General features: G+C 44.9%; 1 protein-coding gene and 1 long non-coding RNA gene across 8 annotated transcripts in view; one reads left to right on the top strand and one right to left on the bottom strand.

The window, feature by feature from the left end:
• Window positions 1-982: 982 nt before the first annotated feature.
• The window catches only part of LOC129773633 (tetratricopeptide repeat protein 28), a 472,791-nt gene continuing 451,473 nt past the window's right edge, over window positions 983-22,300 (bottom strand). For 6 of the 7 annotated variants that reach the window (XM_055777276.1, XM_055777274.1, XM_055777277.1 and 3 more), the window contains 5 exons: window positions 13,357-17,351; window positions 13,157-13,296; window positions 5,174-5,356; window positions 3,758-5,101; window positions 983-3,696 (listed from right to left, as the gene is read on the bottom strand). In XM_055777276.1, the coding sequence (XP_055633251.1) occupies window positions 1,415-3,696; window positions 3,758-5,101; window positions 5,174-5,356; window positions 13,157-13,296; window positions 13,357-17,351 (7,944 nt within the window). In that variant the 3' untranslated portion in view covers window positions 983-1,414. Of the gene's footprint in view, window positions 3,697-3,757; window positions 5,102-5,173; window positions 5,357-13,156; window positions 13,297-13,356; window positions 17,352-17,460; window positions 17,618-22,300 lie in introns of those variants that run through there. The other variant, XM_055777272.1, reaches the window with a different exon arrangement.
• On the top strand, window positions 17,806-18,411 carry LOC129773636 (uncharacterized). Its single transcript, XR_008742696.1, has 3 exons — window positions 17,806-17,877; window positions 17,969-18,148; window positions 18,300-18,411. It is a non-coding gene; the product is annotated as an uncharacterized LOC129773636 (long non-coding RNA).

Below are 22,300 nucleotides of genomic sequence, written 5' to 3'. Positions count from 1 at the left end.
ATTGCTACCAACAATCTACACTTAGAACTAATACGATCAACCATAGGCATATGTTAGCATGTCTATATTTTCTTTTTAGGAAGACATTGAAACATTCTATTATTGCAGCTATTTCTGCCTGAAAAACTTTTGGACAGTTTCCCATGGCTACAGAGATTTTTGTTTTGGGATCATACACTCCGGCACCTGTTCTGATTCCCATTTTTGACTTATCAGTGTAGAACACGATTGAACCTTTACAAACACTTACGAACCTTCATCCCATACTGAACGGAAAGGTTCGATAACACTGTATGGAATGTCGTAATTTGTCCTTGGTTCCATTCAATCTCACAGGCCTGAAAATCTATAAAGTCACTGTCAGAGGAGATATCCTCAGCAAAATTTAGTTCGTTTTCACTGATAGATTTACCACGAATTTCTTGATTTGGCATGGGATTTGCAGCTGCGGACAGAAAATCAAGGTTCTCGTCACAAACAAGACAACGGACTCGCAAATGTGTAAGGAAGAGTGCCTGCAGAAACGTCTCCTTCCATTTATAGAAGTTTACAAAGGTCCGGCGAAGTTTTGACCAGATTTGGTAAGCTGTCACTATAGTTGAGAGGTATTTCAGTGGTACCGTGACAATGGGGTCGATTACATTGAAAAAACCTCCAAATTGGCCCATTCGAAATATATTGGTCAAGCGGAAATTGAAGAAAGATGCCAAAGTGACTCGAGATGCTGCGAACATGAAGAGATCGTAGAATAAAATGGCCGATGAGGTTGACCAGCAGAGAGTTCAAAATTTGATGGAGAGTATTCGAAGAAAAGTGCGGTGATTCATCAAAACTGTAACGTTTCAATATTTATTCTGAAAAGAACAATCTGCATCTGCATTTTGATATAACATACCATTTGTACTTTTAACCAATTCTGAGGCACAACTGGTTTTTTTATTTCCGATAATAATCCTATAATAAACTAGATCTAAAGACGTGATTGTGTTCATAAACTCATTTATTCATAAAAAGCTATGAAATGTTACATGTCGAATATACATGCTATCTTTTTTACAGCAATACAATTATAATTGAAACTTTCATCATTAATTCTACTATTTAAAACCACAGAGTATTCGAATCAAGGCTCCTTCAGCAGGCTTATTTACAATTGCTTTATGCATTCTTTCCTTTCCTTACGGTTAATTTCTACCTAATCAGTTCGATCCAGTTTTTTTAAAAAATCATTTTAAGTTGTATCCTAAATCCTAACATTTAAAACTATTTGTCCTATTGTTTACGATAAAAAAAGATAAATCATGAATACCTACGCATTAACTCGCCTTTAGAAAGCATCATTTTTATACAAACATTTGAGTACTAAAACTTCGATGGCTTTTATCTTTGCTAGTGTAAAACTGTATCCACTTTTTTACGTATCGAGTATATATTTGCTGCGCTGATTGGGATTGGACGTCTGTTGTCCCCCGATCTGTGGAGCGGTCTGTTGAGCTTGGGGTGTATGGTGTTGCTGTTGCTGCTGTCCCGCACCGGAGCTACCCTCCGAGCTGTGTTGACTTCCGCCAATCGGTTGCGCATTCACAGTGATCTGCGATTGCAGACTCTTGGAGGTAGTTGTCACCGTCGATCCGGTGATGTCGGTGCGGAAGCTGCCGGAACACTGCGAGTCCGCCACGCTTCGGCCGTCTCCTTCATCGCGACGCGACAGGTCGGAAAAGGGACTGCCGCCGCGTTTCACCACCGTGGAGAGTGAATTTTCCGTGGAGGACGACATGTTGCTGGTGAGACCACTGACGGTGGATTTGAGTTGCTTCTGCTGCTCGAGAATGTCCGCTGTCGTCAGATCGCCGGGTTTGACAATATTGGGGGTCACATTGCTGAGCCATGGTTTGCAGTTGGACTTCTTCGTGATGGTGGAAGCGCCGAGTGCTGCGGTCATGGCAGCAACTGCTGCGACCGTTGAGGTGCTGCTGCAGCCACATAGAAGATCGGAAGGACTGTTGCAGATGTTGCACTGGCCCTCTTCCAGCTTTGTGGAGCTTGTGGCGTTCATTTCGATTTCGTTCATCGCTTCCGCCAGGTTTCCTACCGTTAGGGCGCTCGGTTTGTTCAGCATAGTGGCCGCTGTTGTAGCTTTGATATCTGCAGAGTCGTCGTAGTTTTTGCTGAGCAATAGTTTCGACAGGGAAGGCGCCAACCCAAGTCCGATGTTGCGTTCGTGATAGACTTCGGATATGGTTGGGGTCATTTCCCGGCTCATATGGCGAAGGATCGAATCCTGAATGTTTTTACTGGTGGCCTTTTCCTTGCTAGTTCCGCTGGCGCAGGCGGCATTGGACAGCAATGTCGTTGGAGGTGCCTTATTGAGGCCGAGGTCACCTGGAGTTTCCGTCAGTGGGATTATCTCCGCTTCGGCTGGGTTGAAGTACAGCTTGCTTGCGTTCAAATTGAGGGTGCGTTCGTCATCTGGAAGTGTGGACAGGGGTTTCCTCGGTGGGGGTGCATGATTGCCCAAGTTCGAGGTGGATATCTCTGTTCGGCAGCTAAGCCGATCCATGAAGGCGAATTGATCGACCATTTTACGGGTCATCGTGGTTGGACCGTGGGGTTGCGGGGGTAGCTGTGTCGGTTGCATCTTGATTTTGCGACTGCGCATGTTCTGCAGGCTGTGCGCTAAACTGGTTAGTTTGCTGCTGATCGTTCCACTGTTGGAGGTTGAGGGTAAATCGAAGCTACGTTCGAAGTCCGAGTCTGAGCTGGTTGATTCCAGAACATTAAGTCCCTTGGTTCCGGTTTGGGTTTTACTAACGGCTCCGCCGTTTATGTTGTTGTAAACTGGTGCTAGGGGAGCTAACGGTCTCAGACTGTCCACCATTGGAAGTGTCTGGCGTGGCGGTGGAAGCGGTGGCAAATTGTGGTGCCCTTGGTTGGCTCTTCTAAGAACTGTCGCGTGTCCAGAACCTTCCCAATCAGTTGCTGAACTTGCGGAGCTGGAACTATCCGGCCGTCTCATGTTGGGATTTTGATGGTGATGCCCATCTCGTGTCATATCCTGGCCGTAACTACTTATGCCGTTGTTTGTGTATAGGTTGCGAATGCGGGTCTGATGAGCCAAAGCCAGTGATACGTTTGGATCAACGTTCTGGATAGTAACAGGAGGACTCGGCGTGAAGGCTGCATCACTTTCGCCACCACCGCCGGGGCGGGATACTTTGATCGTACCCCTCAAGCTAGAGTAGCCAAGACCCTTTGCCAAATGATCACTCTTCATGAGAATTTGCTGAGTTGTGTAACCATCGGAAAGCTCACTGTCCGTTGTGTTCGCTAGGCTTGAATCCAAATTGCTCGATGGACCATTGCTCGGTTGGGACTGTGCTTGAGCCTGCTGATTTCCCGCTGGGACCTGGCCGGATGCTTCAGTCTGGCCCCCATCAGGTTCCCCACGTCGACGTACGTAGGAAATAAAAGCGCTCCTGCTGCTCAGGAATGGTACCCGTCGAAAGGGTAGCGGGGGTCTCGGGAAGATGTAGTTGGATTGACTCTTGGTAGTTCCCGCTGGCGAAACGCTCCGCTGCTGATCTGAAGCCGTCGGTGTAGGACTCGAACCCTTCGCTTTATCTGAGTTGTCCTCATTCAGCGATTCGGAACTGCTACTGGATTCAATTCCAAGACTCTTCGGTGCTTCTTGGGTATCTACAAGAGAAGGAAATCATGGAAATTATCAACGAAATAAAAAACCGTGTTATCAACATACCAAACAAGGCCAGTAACGATTGCAGCACAAACTGACAGTTCCTTCGATTCGCCTGCTTTCCCGTGCGCAGTGTTACTTGATCCTGTCCCACTTCCATCAAATCGAACCCAAGCGAAGCCAGCAGCTCATGGCAACCGGACACTCGCCACAATCGCACACTCAGTGGAATGTCAATACTCTCGTTATCGCCTGTTCCTTTCGGAGGGAACTGTGCCACCACATTCCTCATAACGCTGATAATTTCGTCAGCGATATCGGCATTATTCACCAGTTTAGACATCGCGTGCAATGTGGTCGGCGACAACCCGAGCAATGCCTGCAAACTGGCTGAACACTGCGAAAGTCTATCTTCCGGATCGGTCTGCGGGAAGAACACACTCGAAGGAATACCATTCGCGGCCGGTTCGAATCTGAATCCGACAGCCATCAGCAGATCCTTCCACCCAATGACCGGACCTGCTTTGTTCTCGATACTCTTCTGCGTGGTATACATAGCATTCTTTTGTCCGCGATGGATCCTCTGTAAGCTTTTTTCGACCAAATGCAGACACACCCGCAGTGCATCCCGACACTTGTCCGGAGAGCGCATTAATTCGCACAAAGCTTGACCAATCAATGCCACCTTGTTTGATAACCTTACGTTGCCACCGATCAAAATAAATCCAGCCCAATTAGCGGGATGTGCGAAGTGTTTCGTATGTTGAACTGTTTGCATCGCCTCGGCCAACGCCTTCGCAGCGCGTGTACCTTGCAACAGTGCGGAGTAGAATGCTCTCAGCAGGATTTTAGCTGCAGTCTCCGGGACGGGCCACAGCGAAACCAAAACAGCTCCCGTGCCCGCAAATAGCCAACTTCCGGCGAGGTTCGCAACTCCAGTGCCCGTGATGGGTTCCACCGAGTGGTATGAACTCAGAACCACCAACTTAGCGCTTAATTTCATCGCGAGTAGATCGGTGGCACTCAGGATGAAATCGGACAGCGGAGGAATCTCCATGTTGGATGTCGACAGTTCGGTGCTATCCTCGTCGGCTTCCATCTCGCCGGAAGTGTTGGGGTAGAACCGTTTCTGTGACTGTGAGTCCAGCACATCCCCTGGGCTAAGGATGACAGCGCCCAGCTTCCAGCTTACGTTGGCTGCGAAATGTACGCATTCGGCGGCGGCGAGTTCGGAAACGATGGTCTCCTTGGTGGCACAGGAAGACACCAGCGGCTTCGTGTTCAACATATCGGATACCATGGCGGCTTCCTGTAGCGAGGCCGGCGATTCGCTCCAGCCCCATGTCTCCGACAGGGAGGAGGGAATTTTCGGGCCACCCACTACCAGTGCACTTTTGAGGTGGTCAGCTAGAGGGAGGGGGAACAAATAATATTCAAAACCTTGTTTTTTTCGGGGAAATAATTCCATATTTAGCCTACCAGGTTCCCGTGGTTTAATACGACTCTTCTGTCGGAGAGTGTGCAGGGAAGGCACTGTCAGTAGGGAACACCTCTCGGACAGATATTCGCCGGTTTCATCCCCACTGCGCAATATAGCGAACGGGACCAGATAGAGTTCCTTCTCTAGGACCAAGATTAGTTCGCGGCGCCCGATTCGAGATGCTAGAAGGAGGAAAAATATGATTAGTTGCGGAGATTTGATATCGTTCTGATTTTTATTTTTGTTCTGTCAGAAAGTTCTGTTCTGGTCAGAAAGACAGACATTGAAAGTCGTTCGAAATTACCTTGCTGCATCATCTATAGCCATCCCATAAAATTTCATTTATTCATTTTTGGGATGTTTCGACGTAGGACTACGTCTTTCATTTCTGTACCGAGGTGTAAGTTCAAGGTTTCGATAACAAGAGCGTGAAGCTTGGAGTGCAAGGTTTTGGACGTTAATACCTCTTTTCCGACTGAACGGAATGGTATAATATTCACTTTATTTGGAAGATGAAATGTCCTAGATCCGAGAACTTGTTTCATTAGCCTAAAAGTTGCTATGAAAACATGCTATTGAGATCTCACAAATCGATATACAAACGAATGCCCGCTAGAAAATCCACTCAGTTATGATTGCGTAGCGGTTGATGTACGACCGCTGGAATCTGTGTGTTTCCCTAACACAGATTTCTAAACCAATGAGCCGAGGGAAATCGGCATTGCAAAATAGATGCAACGTCGTGCCAGTCGCCAAACTGTCTTCAACTAGGGTTGCATTTGCGCTAATCTTGACCATAATGAAGCGAAGTTGCTTTTTTCGAGGTTATTGAGATAAACAGAAAGAGTTTATTTCGTTTATTTAGTCACCAAGAAAGTAATTGTCGTTCTGGAATTTTGTATGTGGTTTGGTTTCGCTTGTCAGTAGCAAAACAATTTTCACTAACGATGACAGCTGCACAAAAGAATAGCGCAAAATGATGAGAAATATTTATATTCCTAGTCGCTTTAAACTACCAATGTGAGGCTCTGTATAGTGCATTGTTCTGTGAGGGCAATAAAGAATTATCAATCAATTATCGTCAACTGATTCTACAATAAAAAAAAACATTTCAGGGCGACCAAACCATTCTACTAAACAGTTATTTCTAAAATTTCGCTGCATTTTAAAATAATATTCGAAGTTATAAATAAACGACTTAAATAAAACAGCCCAAACCTGACTGAAGACGAACATTATTTGGCCCCTAAGCAGACTAGGTTTGAACCCCCTCGACTATTTAATATGAGCGTACGTTGAAGCAAAGAGTGCACTCGTGGCCGAGTGGTTAGCGTCTCACATTATCATGCCGGGTGTTCGGGTCTGGTTCGATACCCGTTCTGGCCGGAGGATTTTTCGTCAAAGAAATTTCCTTCGACTTGCACTGTGGTCACGCGTATTCAAGAGCTTGCCCCTCGGAATACATTCAAGGCGTGTTATTTGGCCTAAGAAATCTCAACTAAGTATTCATAAATGACGCTAGTTAATGCATACGTTGAGAAGGCAAAAGATCCACAGGGAACGTTAACACCATTCAAGAAAGATGTTGAAGCAAAGGCTTGTGGATCTGTACACCTAAGTATCGATTTCTTGAAAGCTTCCATCGCCAAGAGGTGGTTTTCAATATCAGTGGACTATGTTGGGATGTGCTCTCGATTTTGCAATCGCCTGGAGAGAGTAATTGTGAATGAGTGTGAACATATCGAATGATTATTTTTAAATTGGCTAAAACACATGCTTGAATAAATAAAAGGATTGTCGAGGTAGGATTTTTCATGAGACATACTGTATGTCGGAGAATATATTGTGGGAGTGTTGCAATGGCATTAGCACTATGAGCCGAATCATTTGCTTAGGGAATTTCTCATTGACCTGCATATTTTACACGGTTCATCAATGGATTGATGGATTCAAAAAGCTCGTCAAAATTTTACGACAGATAAATCTTGAGATTTTGTCTGGAATGCGAATCACTGATTTTTAAGCTTATGAAGCATTGATCTTGCCGTCATTGATTCCAATCAAAAAATGGTTGGAAAACGATTCGAAACACTTTTGACTATTGACCCTATTGATCTTTTTGATATTTGACGGATCTTGGACGTATCAGGCGAGCTCCAGCAGACTTAGCAACAAGAACAACAAGTTTGCTCACTATGATCTGAAAAATTAACGACTGGAGCATCTTTGGAAAGGATAGGTTCACGGAACTTTTTACCAAAAAAGGTCTTCTGTCTCTCGTGTGGAAATCCCGACGTTGAGAGAGCTTTTTCATCAATATCGAATGTTTTAGAAAAAATTTGTGAGGAAACAGTTGTGCTATGCAACAAGTTTATGGTGGTAGGCTTCACTTTGGAAGGATAGTTGCAATAAAAATGCTGAGCTTGTTAATTCAACGAGTACGAAAATCTCTTTCTCATTATCTAGAAAACAAGGAAAGTTGGAAGAAAGAGGCTTTTGCGTTAATTGAGTTAATTTATAAGTAAGGTAATGAAATGGCTATGGGAAGCAGAAGCGAAATCTCTAGAGGTGAAACGAAGAAAACTTTGGAAAACGCACAGCAGGCAGTCGAAAGATTGCAAGAAAAAGCATTTCGTCAATAGCGTAGCAGTTTCGTGAAATTGATCCGAATCAAAATGGAAATGACTCATTCTGAACTAGTATTTAAGGGTCCTTTAAGATAAGTTTGAATTGTATTAATGAATCCATTTTTTTAATCTTTAACGACACTTCTTAATCGTCGTTTAACTTAATAAAAAAAAACAAACAATTCCCGCGTAACTTTTGAAAAAGTCCTATGTAACATTCACATCAATTCGAGGAAAACGATGTTGAAGACCGGAACATTGTTCCGCGAATTGTCTCAAAAGGAAAAGGGTTAGCTACTTTTCACTACTTTTACCAATAGCAGTCAATAATAACTCTGAAAAATCAATCGTAACTGTTGTCGTCATTTTGGTTTGAAATTGAAGTCTCCGAGCGAAAATGTTGCATTGGACGTTTTGACTGACCGCTTTTGTACATTGCACAAATTACGTTGCACAATGAAAATTTGAGAATAATTACTGAACAACGATCCAAATACTTGTACTTCATACTAAAAGCAGATAACAGAACACCCGAAAATAACAAAATCTCAAAATGTCCGAAGTGCGACTTCGTGTTGTTTTGATTGTTTTTAACAGTCGAGTGCCTAAAATTCGAATCTGTACATTCGACATTTTTTGTATCGGTGATAAAAAGGTGAAAAGGATAGATACTTGAACGGTTGTTTTCGCTATGCATTCAATGATTGAGAACTAATAGTGTGCTTGAGCTTGGGTAGACTGTACAATTCGTAGTTGCTCTCCGTGATTGACCTGAACCAACCAAATTGCACAAAGAATACACAGAATGACGCTTGGGACTAGCAAATCATTCTCGTTGTGCAATTTTCGGTGATTCGAGCTTTCAATGATCAATAACGACGCCGGCCACGTCCTTACAGTCACCAGGGGAAGGGTAGGAATGTTAGTATGATATTCGCCACCCGAAGGCCAGAAGGGTCGCCTCTATAGCGTGGTTCCCTAGCGTTTATCATGGAAGGGATAGTTTGTTAGTGGGAAGGGGTAATAATCAGGATTCACTGTGGTAAGTGATGTGATTATGCTAACGCAAACTAGAGATCACTTGACGAAACGAAAACTTGAAAACCAAATGCATTTCGTAGCCGTGAAGATATTAAAGGGTGACCTGAAAAGGTCTCTGCAAAAGGATCATAACTCTGGTAAGTGAATTAATTTTGTAAGCGTGGACCCAATTACTCGTTGAAACGAAAACTCGAACATCAAATGCATTTGAAGATTGAATATATTGAAGGGTCACCTGATAAGGTCTTATCAGACTCGGATCGGACTTAATACTTGTGCCTAGTCGCACGTCATGCTCTTCCATTGTAATACACGGAAATCACGGAAGTTTTCCGAATTGAGACTCTAGCATCTTGAACCTAGTCTTGCAATTTATATTTGAACCTCGAAAAGGAAAACTTGATACCTGCGATTTGGATTTGTAATAAAAACTAACAATTTCTCAAGTAATCAGACGAGCAATTATTAACGAAATAATTGTTCTTGTAGTAAGGGTTAGAATGACATAATTGAAGGAAAAGCAACGTCAATCTTCTATTAAAAAAAAACCAAAAAGGAGATACATACAAGAAGAACTCACTGACATTCAAGGTGAACTACTAATCCCAAGAAAAAACATGGGTGAGCAAAAGAGACAAATGTAAGTTAATTCAAACTTTTCTCTCGACCTCCGTAACATTCTCATGGTCGAAACGCACACTACATTGAATATTCTTGCATGGAAATCTTATGGCCGCTTGTACATACACATCAAAGTCAACGTCTAGCTAGATTTAAAAGAAAAGAAAATCGATGTTACGTTGACGTCAATGCGCTCTTTACCACGAAGACAATATTAGATATATAAAAACCTCTAAAACTATTGGATCTTCTAAAACTCTAGAATGTCGTTTAGATTGAATGCAACTTCGCGCGAAAATGCGGTTGCACAAAGCTCACGCAACTGCGAGAAGTAAACAACGACATAGAACTGCACCGGCGTGGCTACACCGTCCGCTCCGCCTTGCCGTGACCGAAATCGTCTGCCTCGAACAAACAAAACAGCCTGCCTCCATCCGTCAGCTATCGCACAATCAAAATATGCTCTCCGATCCAATCCTCTCACAAAAACTCGACTGTACGTCTACCGACGAAAAGAATCAAACTACCTTGGTCTTCCGAAGCAAACGAGTCCGTTCTGGGAAGCAAGGCAACCACACCAATACAATCACATGTTTGCTGGTCATCCTCCACGATCGCGCACTCGTAATGCCACACTCTCACACGCAGCCGCACCCGCCATCACCGCAGTCTTCTACTGACTGACACTTTCTCTCGCACACAACACCGAGAGACTTGAAGCGGATTGCATTTCGGGTCGGTTATAAAAATAACAAATTGTTAATAGTACTTAGCTGGGATGTTGATGTTTCTCGATACAGTTGGATCATTTTGCTGGCAGAATTAGTGGTTAGTGGATTCCATCCTTAATATCACTGCTGTAAAAAACATGCTCTAAAAAGCAAGCTTCCACGCATACACACATAACCACGGTACACGAGAGAGTTGAAAAAAAAACAACGCCAAATTCCAGTAAAATACCCACAAAACTGATTAACTGAATTTGAACTTTTTTTTTCATTACAACACCATTAACACAACGAAACCAGAAACCATTTTCACGATAACTTCCACCAACAAACTATTCCTAGCAGCGAATAGAGCCGAAACAGGTTGAAACGCGCTAAACAAAGAAGAAAAAAAAATCAGACGCGGAGCAAAGAAAAACTCATCCGCACCCGACGAGTGTTCGGTCGAGACTCTCCGTGAGCATTGTTGATCTGCTGAACGACAATTCTGCGAGCTTTTTCCAACCGATCGGTGTTATTGTTGCGGAAAACGCCAAGTTGATATAGATAGAGCAACACTCCTGCGAAAACTCTCAATGATTGAGAAATAATAGTGTGCATCCATTAACTCGATTTGTTTACATTTGTTACTTAGGACCTTTTCAAAAGTTACGCGAGAATTCATTTATAGAAAGATATCAACAGACGTTCTTAAATTTTATTGTTTAAACTAACTAAATGTTCTAGGAACCATAGCTAAAGTACTAGTAGATAATTCAACATCTGGAATTTCTCTGAATCATTACTGGAAGATCAGGGAATATCAGGGAATTTATTTTCGAGTGTTGAGTCGACACCCTACTGATAAACGAGGTTTCCTTCTACACTTCTAATCGTCAAATACATCAGAAAATTCTTTCACCGCTGAGTCATGAATGAAAGAGAATGTCGATGAAGAGAATCGATCGATCAATGCAGATAACGCTTGCATTAAAAAAATGGACAAACTTTACCAATTTGTCATGCGTTCATCTTAACACCTGATGATGAGACCACGTGTGCATCGTCAATCATAGTTACTGGTTATAGTTATCATAGTTAGTCAAACAAAATTTGACAGCGCTATCAGTTGAATTGCGGAAGTTATGGCGAAAACAGTAAAGCACATGCACTCCATGGTTTGTGTGTACTGAGAGCTTCATTACGTTGCGAAGAAATTAGACATCGTCAAGTACATTGAGTCTGCAGGATACGCTCATTCCGGTATCAATAATATCTTTACACTTCTGAAGAAAAATGAAAGCATTGAACGGAAGCCTGGTTCCGATCGTCCAATGGTGCTACGCAATCGTGAACTGCGGGTGAAGCTAAAGCAGAAGACGGAGGGTAAGGTGGCTACATCGTCCCGGGCTTTGGACCGAGAGATCGCAACAACGAACCAGACAGTGAAAAAAATACCTAGTGGAGATGGACATCATGCGGAAAAGTAAGTCAAGACCAACCGTGTCGGAACAACAAGCTGTGACCCAAAAACAAAGGGTAAAATGATGGAGAATGAACTTTTTCCGATGAAGCAGAACGTCGCGGTCGTCGTGGACGACGAGACGTATTCAATGCTAGATGGCAACGACTGGCAGCGAACCAGCTACTTTACGACCCCCAGGTATGTTCCGATTTAAAGTACATCTCCCACACCAATTTCCAAAAGAAGGTGTATCTGTGGTTAACCATCAGCGAAAAAGGGGATGTAAAAGCCGCTCGTCTTCCGTACGGGACTTGCGGTGAACGAAGAGATATACAGCACAAAATTTCCGAAAGTTGCCACTTTTATCCAAACTAGAGACGTCGGTTAATCGTTCGATTAATTCAAATAATCGAATATCTGAAATTATAATCGAGTAATTTTGTATCGAATAATTTACAATCAAAATATGAATACATCGAATAATTGTCGCTGTAATCGCAATCAATGAAAGAAGGCATTTTTCCCATGGTTAATGCATTTTTAAGTTAAGAATTAGGCTTTATAATTTTTTTTATCCCATAATGGAACATCGACAACCTGATAGACCACGCGACCAGAATGACTACATGATACGTGCTTATTACAAGAAAAAAATATTCGCTCGATCAATCGAATATTGAAAGACGATTATTCGAATGAATCGAATATTACAAAAAGCGTTTAATCGATAATCGAATAGATGAAAAATTTAGACATCACTACCCATTACGCGACGAAGTCGCTGGAGGAGATGATTCGCTCGAAGATAGATGTTGTTCTGATGTCCGCTAACAACGATTATACACTGATGATCTTTGCACCCATAACATAACCAGCATATAGTAAACAGGAACTTAATGGCGTTGATCCTAGTGTTTTAGTTGGAACTCTTTCCAATGCTCACGGTATTTCGAAAAATTACGACAAAATCGCGAATTTATCGAAGAGTGTTATAACCCTCGCCTGATGAGTATGGTAAAAATAGTTGAAAATGCATTACAATCGGTCAGATGCGTTTTTACATCGAATTATTGGGCAACAGAATACAAGAAATGTGGGGAATGGGCCGTACTTAGCAGGTACTTGAGTGATCACGTATAATATTAAATTGTAAGCCATCTCTGAGAAATCCTTTAAATTTAAAATGTTGCCGTCATTTTTGGATTTGAGTGGGGATTTCTTGTCTTATCATTTCATGTTTGAAATTTCGATATTCTTCTTGATCGAACTCAGGGCAACAATTTTCACGATTCGCCTATGTCAGTGCCAATCGGAAATTTTTTTCACCACCATTATTTGTGTGATTAGTAGAAAAAATAGTATTCAATTCGTATAATACTCAACCATGTGATGCGTATCTTCATTTGTCATTTGTGAAGTCAATATTTTCCAGCTAACGAGTGGAATCAGATCCACTAAAGGAAAGCTGGACTTATCACAACCAATTTCTTGAAATGAATTCACGTGAAAAGCAATACTCACTTGTGCTGATATCCGGAAGAAGGTCTTCAAATGGGGCAAGCAGCAGGTTGTACAGAACATGCAGGCATGATGGGCCCTGCCAGAGCGGGAGTATGTTGGATCGTCTGGATCGTGTCGATCCTTGTAGGCTTCCAATGGATCTACATGGGTAAAATCAAATTAGGAGAATCTCTAAAATATATTACATGTATCTCACTCACCTAGTAGATCCTTGCAAGCTGGCGACCGATCCGCCCACACTGCCCAAGCTAAAAAGCGAACTGAGCGAGTAATTGCTCGAGTTCAGTAGATGATTCCGGTTCACCATCCGCAAGAATCCGGCTCGTTCGTTAGCGAAATCGTCAATCAGGTTCTCATTCGACGATTTCCAACCACTTCCGTCGCCTTCCTGCAGCACATTACCCGAGTTCACTCCCAAACTATCCCGCACAAAGTTAATGTACTGTCCGAGCAAACTTTCCGGTTGTTCTGCGATATTTGCTGCTGCTGCCGCCGCCGACGCAGGTTTTTTCTTCATCTGTAGCGTTTGTTCGTCAATTTTTGCCACGTGGAAGCGCACAATACGTTTCTGTGGCGACAGGAACCACGCGTACAACTCACTGCCCGATAAACTGTAGTAGATAACGTTCGTCTTGCTCTTATTCACCGTGTCGAAAATATATTCACTACACGTTAGCAGGGTTTTCCGATTGTTCAAAGAGTTTTCCGCACTTTGATTCGAATCTGCGCCCATCCGGGAGCGACACCGTTCGGCCGCTACGAGTGCCTCTTCGTTCCGTCCCAAGCTGACGAGAATTTTTTGCAGCGACTGATAGCACGATGTTTGTAGATTGTACAGAGACGTTCGCGCTTCAGGCGTCACTTGGTCACTCCGTATGGATTCCAGGATTTGGGCGGAACTCTCCATCTGCTGACGAGCATTGTCTTCGTCGCCGGAGACCAACAGAGAAAGCCCCAATCGGTAGCGAATTTTGGCCTCATCTTCCAACTTGTTGAGCGATTGCACGATGGAAAGTCCCTGGCGGAGGAAGCTTACCGCTTGTGCCACCTGTTCCATGGTGTGATACACTCGGCCCAACGCAAGGCAAGCGTTGGCCTTCGTCGAACGATCGGTGGTTAGGGAGAGTTGCTTCTCAAAATATCGCACTGAGTCCGGGAACGTTTTCAACGATTCATACACTGAGCCCAAATTTCCACAGGCTCTCGCTTGCAAAGCCCCGTGATTCATACTTTCGCACAGTTCCAAATCTTGCTTGTGCAAACGCATTGATTCATTAAAGTCACCCATTTGTTGAAACACTGCACCTAAACCACTGATTGCGTCCGAGGTCAACGCACGATCACCCAGCTCTCGCGCAATATCCCGCTGATGTTCCAAACAATTGATCGCTTGTTCATAATTACCGAGTGCACTATGAATGCTTCCTAAATCACCGTAGGCGGCAGCCTTCGCCTCCGGATTACCCAACTCGTGCGACACCACCAATCTCTTCTCCAAACACACCAATGCTTCTTGCAAATTTCCCACCGATTTATAGCAATTTCCCAGCCCTCGATAGGCACGTTCTTGATCACGGGCACTTTGGAGCGCGATTGCCAGCGCAAGATGTCGTTCGTGACACTTGATCGCTTCCGCATGATAATCTCCCAACGCGTCATAACAGTCACCCAAATGTCCGAGAGCACGCGCACGATCATGCTGTGCGGTTGGTGTGTTCACTTGCTCTAAGGTACCCAACTGCTGCTCGAGATACCCGATAGCATCCTCGTAGTGGCCCATATTCAACCGAGCGATTCCAAGATTGCCAAAGGCCTGTGCTTCCACCGCGGAATCTTGCAGTTCCTGTGCGCGTTCCAGTTGTTCCTGGTAGCACTTAACGGCATGTGTGTAATTTCCCAGCGCCATATGCACCGCACCCAAATGCCCGTGGGCTCTACACTCTCCGGGTAAATCGCCCATTTCCTGGCGCAACGTTAACTCCTGCGTATGATATCCCAAAGCTTTGTCAAACTTCTTCAGTAAACGATGAGCTAATCCGAGGGCACCACAAGCGGCCGCTTCCATTCCTCGTTCGCGAGCTTGCCGTGCCAGTGACAGTTGCCTCTGGTACATTTTTATCGCCTCATCCACATCCCCCATTCGGATCAACACATCACCGATGTTTCCCAGGGCGCGGAATTTTCCCGGCAGATGATTCGTCATGTGGGCAATGGCCAGGAAATACTTTTGACACTCCAACGCTCCGGCCGTGTTGCCAAGCGCCAAATGAGCGAGCCCTAGGTTGCAGTAAGCTCGTCCCATGTTCATTTTATTTTGAAGATCTTTGGCCAGGGCCAGGTCCTGATCGTAGTATCGCACCGCTTCCCGATAGTTCCCGATGCAGTAGTGAGCGTATCCGAGAAAATGACAGGCCTTCCCTTCGGCTGCCACATCGCCCAGCTCCTGGGAGAGCATCAGATACTGCTCGTAGTAGGGTACTGCTTGGGCGAATTCTTGGCGCGAGCTTAGGCAGTTGCCGAGATTGAGCAGGGCACATGCTTCGCCTGCGGTATCCTTCAACTCGCGTGCAATATTGAGATGGGCTCTATAGTGCATCAGTGCCATGTCGTGCGCACCCAGCGCTTGATAGGCAACGGCCAAATTTCCATGGGTGGATGCTTCCGCACTTCGATCGTTCACTTCCTTGCTTATTATGAGCTCTTGTTTATGGTATTTGATGGCTTGCTCGTAAAATCCGGCGGCGGAGTACGCGTTTCCGATGTTCCCGTAGGCTCGTCCCATTCCAGCTTTATCCTGTAGCTGGCGAGCGATTGTCAGGTGAGCTTGGTGTAGTTTTAGAGCCGCATCGTGTTCACCGAGCAACTGATACACGATTCCTAGGTTCGAGCATGCACGACCTTCACCCACTTTATCGCGAGCTGCCAGGGCCATTTCCAGCTGCTTCTCGTGCCATCGTTTTGCCTGGTGGAAGTCATGTCCGCAGCGGGCAGCGTGTCCCAGACCTGCGTATGCTCGGGCTTCGATGGCTCGATCGCCCAATTGTTGCGCTATTCGGAGGACATTCTCGTGATAGGTTATGGCCTGGGTAAAGTTTCGCTTGTAGTGATAACTCGAGCCCAGGTTACTGTAGGCGCGTGCTTCCTCGACTTGATTTCCAAGCTTGCGCGCCAGTCGAAGATGTTGCGTGTGGCAATCGACGGCCGAGTCAAATTCACCCATTGCCAAATACACTGCCCCAACATTACCGATTTCACGTGCCTCCTGCAGTCGATCGCCCATTTGTTTAACCAACTGAACGCACTGTTTGTGAGAGGCTAACGCATTGGGATAGTCACCGATGGCGGTGTAAACGTGGCCCAGCGAGGTGAGTGCTGCTGCCGCCGCTTGAGTATCTTTGCATTTCATCGCCAGAACCAGCTGGTATCGGTGAGAGGTCAACGCTTCTTTGTACGAACCCTGACTGAAATAGGCAGAGCCAAGATTTCCATGCGCACGACATTCTCCGGCGGTATCACCCAGGCTTTTGGCCACCGCCAAATCCTGCTGCATGTACGCGATAGCTTTATCCAACTGATTCAAAGCCCAGTGGGCCGAACTGAGAGCACTAAACACCGATCCGCGAAGTTTAAGCGAACACGACCCTATCCGAAGGGCTGATTCAAGCACTGTCACTGCGGAATGATACTGACCGGCACCGAGTAATTCCTGTCCCACCACTGATATCACAACGAACGGCGATTGATCCAATTTCATCGCTTTCAGCTGCTGAAAGGTTGGCTCGAGAGCGTGACGAAGTGGACTTTTTATCGATGCTTCCACCAGCCCCGCCAGCAGTTGTTTCGAGTTGGGATCCTGGGCGAGACCCGAACTGAACGCGGCGAGCGCCTCACCATACCGGCCGAGACACTGAAGGGCAACACCCTGCCGAAAGTAGGCTTTCGGCCACTGCGGGCAAAGCTCCCGCGCCCGGGTCGCATCTTGTAGCGCTAGCGCAAACTGACCCTGTTTGAGCCGCGCCGCTGATCGATTGCTGAAGAGAATGTGATTACTCGGATCCAACGCCAGCGCGTCCGTGTAGAGCTGCACTGCCGTCGTGAAGTCCCCATTTTGGCAGGCAGTGTTTGATTGACGCACTTTCTCCAGGAATAGCGCTCGATTGGCGGCCGGTAGTTCCGGCGTGCCTTCCGGTTCGTTCTGAAATAAGAAAAAGGCACAGAGAAAGAGAGTACGAATATTAGCGCGCACGATGATGATAATTATAGGTTTTCGAGTGGTTGTCTCTGCTGGAACTAGGCTACGGTACCGAAAAATTAAACTCGGACAGTTGAATCTTGTGTGCCCTCATCGAGCATCAGCCAGAAGTGAAGAAAGCGAGAGAGATCGTGGCAAACGGCACCCACCAGCGGCAGCACGGATTCGACGTGTCTGCCTTTCGCGTATGTTGGAGCTGAACTGATCGCGCGAGAGTCGAGAGATTGACCCGCAAGGCAGATCGCAACGAAGATCAGATCGGTCTCTCGCGTGCTCTCTATCCAGGACTTGGCTTCTCACGTTCGCTCGCGACCGGTTTCTCTCTTCCACTCTCGGAGATTATTTGGGCCCCTTAACTCTACCAACTCGAGTCCCTGGGACCCTATCCAGGTTTTTTTCATTATTTTCGTGCATTTTCCAATCTTCCTCAGAACCGTGGGGGAAGATTTTGATAAATAAATTGAAGGAGGTATACGTGTAATCAATTATTATGATTGCTATCATCTTTACCGCATGATTTTGCTCTTTCTCTCTTTCTATCGGTGGGTTCGGTCGTCCAGTATCTTAAGGAACGATGAATCGAGCACTGAAGAATGGTCCATTTTTTCCCGAGTGTAATTTTTACTTTTTTACCGTGCCACCTTCCCCCGCACACACGCTTCTTCGCTCAGCAATTGCACACGCTCCAGCGAAATCGGAGAAGTCAGCGTATTGGGATCATACATTGGAGAAGATGATAGGTATGCGTACGCCGATGCCTCTGTGTGCTTCAGGTTTACACAGGTAGCCACTGCAGTGTGTAAAGACGAAATCATGCAAGAAGTGGTAGCGACTTTTCTGTTTCGACTGAGTTTTTTTTCTTCGTTCATTACTTGTAATCCGTCGTTTCAGGTGTGTGCCGGGATGTTTTTCTTCCTTGTTCTGAAAACTCAAATCCATCGATTGTGGGAGAATTAAGCGGAGAGAGAGGAAGGCATCCTCGATAGACAATTTATGCGATGTCACCGGTTACAGTGTGGAATGCAAGTAGTGACACGTTGCGTTGTTCAGAGTTTAAATCTTCCACAAAGTAGAAATAATGAAATGAATTATTGTTTGAATGAATTCTAGTCACGCTGTGGTGTTGACTTCATTATACAGCAATTCTATTGAAAAAAGATCTACCGGAAGAAAGTCTGCTCTGGGTTCGCCCAGCTCAACTTGATTTTTTACTCATAATAAAAAAATTGACCTGTATTTGTTTATTTCACCCCATGTTTGCACCATTCGTACTTCAATTTAACGTTAACTAAAAACATCAAATTTTTGTCCATACCGTTAATCGTAAGACCTATATTCATCGTAAAATCGCTTCTTTTTACTCTCATGTAGTGATAAGAAGAAAATAAAATGGTCACATTTCTACTTCATGTTCAAAAACCAACAAAAAAACCTTTAGACGTGGCAAAATTAAGTGTACAGTTCAAGTTTTTCTTTAAAAAAATTGAAATTAGTTCACAGTTAACAGTTAGTTAACAGATAACAAAAATCAATCCCTAGTATTTTATATGGTCCCATATAATCCACTAGTGGTATGGCACAAGTGAAAAAATGGTTATTAGATTTAACTTTTTGTTATATTTTATGCTGATTAGTGCCGCGAGCCTGTATATGTTAAGACGCGTCCACATTACGCCAATCGGCATCGGTAATCGACCTAATAAATTGCTAATGTAAGTAAAAGTAAGGAAATGTTACATATTTTTATTGGGTTCTTCCGACAGCAGCTGCTATTTCCCGCAATGTCTTCCCTCGACAAGTCTTACTTAGGGTAAGGTGACATTGGCTCGGAGTACGCACGAGAATTTGATTGTATGAATAGAAACAAACAATTTTGTTCGATAGAAGCTGACGAATTCGAATGAAGCAAGGGGGAAGCAATGTAACCACACCAATACAACTCAATGTGGTTGTTTATTTTCACTGTTGCATACAATTTGTACGACCACTTTTCTGCATCCAGTGTCACCGCCGCCTATTATCATTGTACGTGTAATAATATCTACTTCTTTCCTCTTACTTGCCATTTCGAACTTTCTCAAACATTTAATGATATTGTAAAAAAAAACAAAAACCAACACTGTCCAAGCAGTGGTTGGGTGTTGACATTACACATTGACGAAAGAAGTACGTTAATTTGTAATGATCTTACTTACAAGGTTTGTTTGTTTGGAGAAATTTAAGGTGTACCGTTTTGTCTCAAATTCCGAACACTTCATTTTTAAGTGTAAATTTACTGAACTTTCCTGTCATAAATAATTAAATGATAAACACTCCCATCATTTACAGCAGGGTTTCTCAAAGTGGTCGATATCGACCCCTTGGGGTCGATTTCGATTTCTCAGGGGTCGAAAGAACCGAAAATTGATTTTGGGGGTCGACGGAGTCTGAATATCGACCCCTATAACACATGTTCTTATTATATATAACATTATACATAACACATTGGTTGCGCGTTCGCTTAGTAAGCGATCGATCGTGAGTTCAAAACTCAGGGCCCTCATTGACCATCTTTGTGTTGTTACAGAATAACTTCGTTCACGCAACAATCATCAGCGATGGGGATCGATCCACGGTCGAAATAAGATCGATTTATCCATACAACTGCTCTGCTCTGCAAGACACATCGGGCTGCTGTTCTATAAATAACTCAACAAAGATTAATCAACTGTCTCCGCTGTCCGGTCTAACTGGATAATGGAAGAACAGATAGAAAACTCTTACGCCTAAATAGGCTACTGTGTAAATGTGTACCATATGCAATGGTATAGAAGGGAATACTCTAACGCCGAAAAATGGCAACTGTGTAATGCGCTAATTATAGTTATGATATACATGTGACATGTACACGATTAAAATTCGGCTCTGTTACAGCTAAAATGCTAATGGGCCTAAAATAAACAAAAGGGATAAAAAAAGTTCTTAATTCAAATATTTAAGATGCTTCATAAGTTGTGTTACATGAACCACCCTGTTATAAGAATGACCAGGATTGCCACATTTGATCCTGTATAATTTTCTGAAAAAATCTGTATATCTGTATTTCTAGCAAAAATATCTGTATCAAAAAACTAACGGAAGAATATAGAAAGAAAGGTTTATTTTCATTTTGAATTTATTGTTCTTTATGGTTAGCTTAAGTCGTATCAATACAACAAAATAAATCGAAAAAAAAATAAAATAAAAATAAGAAGAAAATGAAAATAAGACTGGAAACACACACCTGGTCTTGGCTCCGAGAACGGGTGTCGAAAGTGGCTAAGTGAGGGGGTGCGAGCGAGTCAGAGCGCTATATCCCTCCCGGGGAAGGCCTCCCGGGTCATGGAGGCCTGGCAACCCGCTGTCTCCCGGGCAAAGGAGATACACCCAGACAATGGAGCTAAGGTCAAGACGAATACTACGAATGCGATCACCCGAGGAGGGTCCCCGAACTGGAGCTGGTCCTGGAACGGGCGTAAGAGCGAGCGGCCAGCGGCTGGAGGGCGATGTGCAAAAGCGGGCCACCAGCCGGGTTCAACCCGAAGAGCTACCGCCACACGGAAACAGCAGCCATCGACATCACCAACGAAACGCTGCGCCTACGAGGCGTGTTGCGACTGTCAGACGACAGTCGTCCACACTTGTGGGTACTACTAGGCGACGGATCATGTGGACACACGAAATGAATGAATTCGTGATCCGCGCCTATTACATCTGCACTGCTTTGGAGACGGACATGAGCGGTCGCCCTCGAATACTCGCAATGTTCGAGGAAGCGTATCCAGAGTTCGTCGGGAGGCTTGACCAAAACGCGATGAACGCGAGGCGTAGAGCGATTGTACGCAACAATATGCTCTCCCAAACGCAAGTCGACGAGATCAAGCAGCAGGTGCAGAGAGAATTAAGCTCCAGAACAAGCAGAGCAAGCGATGTGTCGAGACGAAGTTCAGTACGGCTGAGCAATTCATTCGCGAGTGGGGCACGCGAATCAGCACCAGTGGAGGCCACAGTACAACAACCCCCTGAGCCGGAAGATCCACAGCCAGATCAACAACTACTACGCGATCTGGTCTTCCATTACGACGAGGCGATCTCACAGTTCCGCGACACGGACCCTTTGTCGCGCCCCAGGATCCCGAAGTTGCAGCATTCCCGCAGGCTGACAAGTGCAGTAAAGCTCATGAACGAGCACGTTCTTCCGCTGCACTTGGTTGATGCTGAGAACATGGAGGAGCTGCAACTGAAAGTTTACTGTGCTGCTGTGGCGACCGCCAAAAGTTTAGGATACCGTATTAGGCCAAGAGGCGGACTGCTCCAACATCTCCGTGAAAGGCGTGAGCCTCCATGGCGAAGGAGATTGGAGCAACGGATCCTAAACAAGCGCGCCGCAATTGGAAGACTGATGGCGTACAAAAGAGGCAGCAGATCGGTGAAATTATGTCGCCAAGTTGCTGTGATCGTGCGGCCTACTGAACTTCGCCAGCTGGGAGCTCACCAGCTGACGGAAAAACTCGACACACTGGTACAGCAATTGAGCGTCTTAACTAAACGGCTGAAACGTTACTCTGACTCTGCAAAGCGCCAGGAACAAAATCGGATGTTCAGAGATAACGAGAAAGCGTTCTACGACCACATTAGCGACGAGAAGCCCGACTACCGCGAAGGTTTGCCAGATATTAGCGATGTGACGAACTTCTGGGCTGGTATTTGGGAAACCCCAGTACAACATCGCGAAGGGTAAATGTGGTTAAGACGGGAGGAGGAGAGTTGTGGTGAAATTGGAGAGATGCCAGTTATCATCGTCGGAGAGAACGATGTCCGCGAAGCCTCGCGGTACCTGAGGAACTGGGCAGCACCGGGCCCCGATGGTGTCC

This window comes from Toxorhynchites rutilus, chromosome 3 (assembly GCF_029784135.1).
Source record: "Toxorhynchites rutilus septentrionalis strain SRP chromosome 3, ASM2978413v1, whole genome shotgun sequence".
NCBI lineage: Eukaryota > Metazoa > Arthropoda > Insecta > Diptera > Culicidae > Toxorhynchites > Toxorhynchites rutilus.
This window is presented reverse-complemented; position numbering and strand designations above follow the sequence as displayed.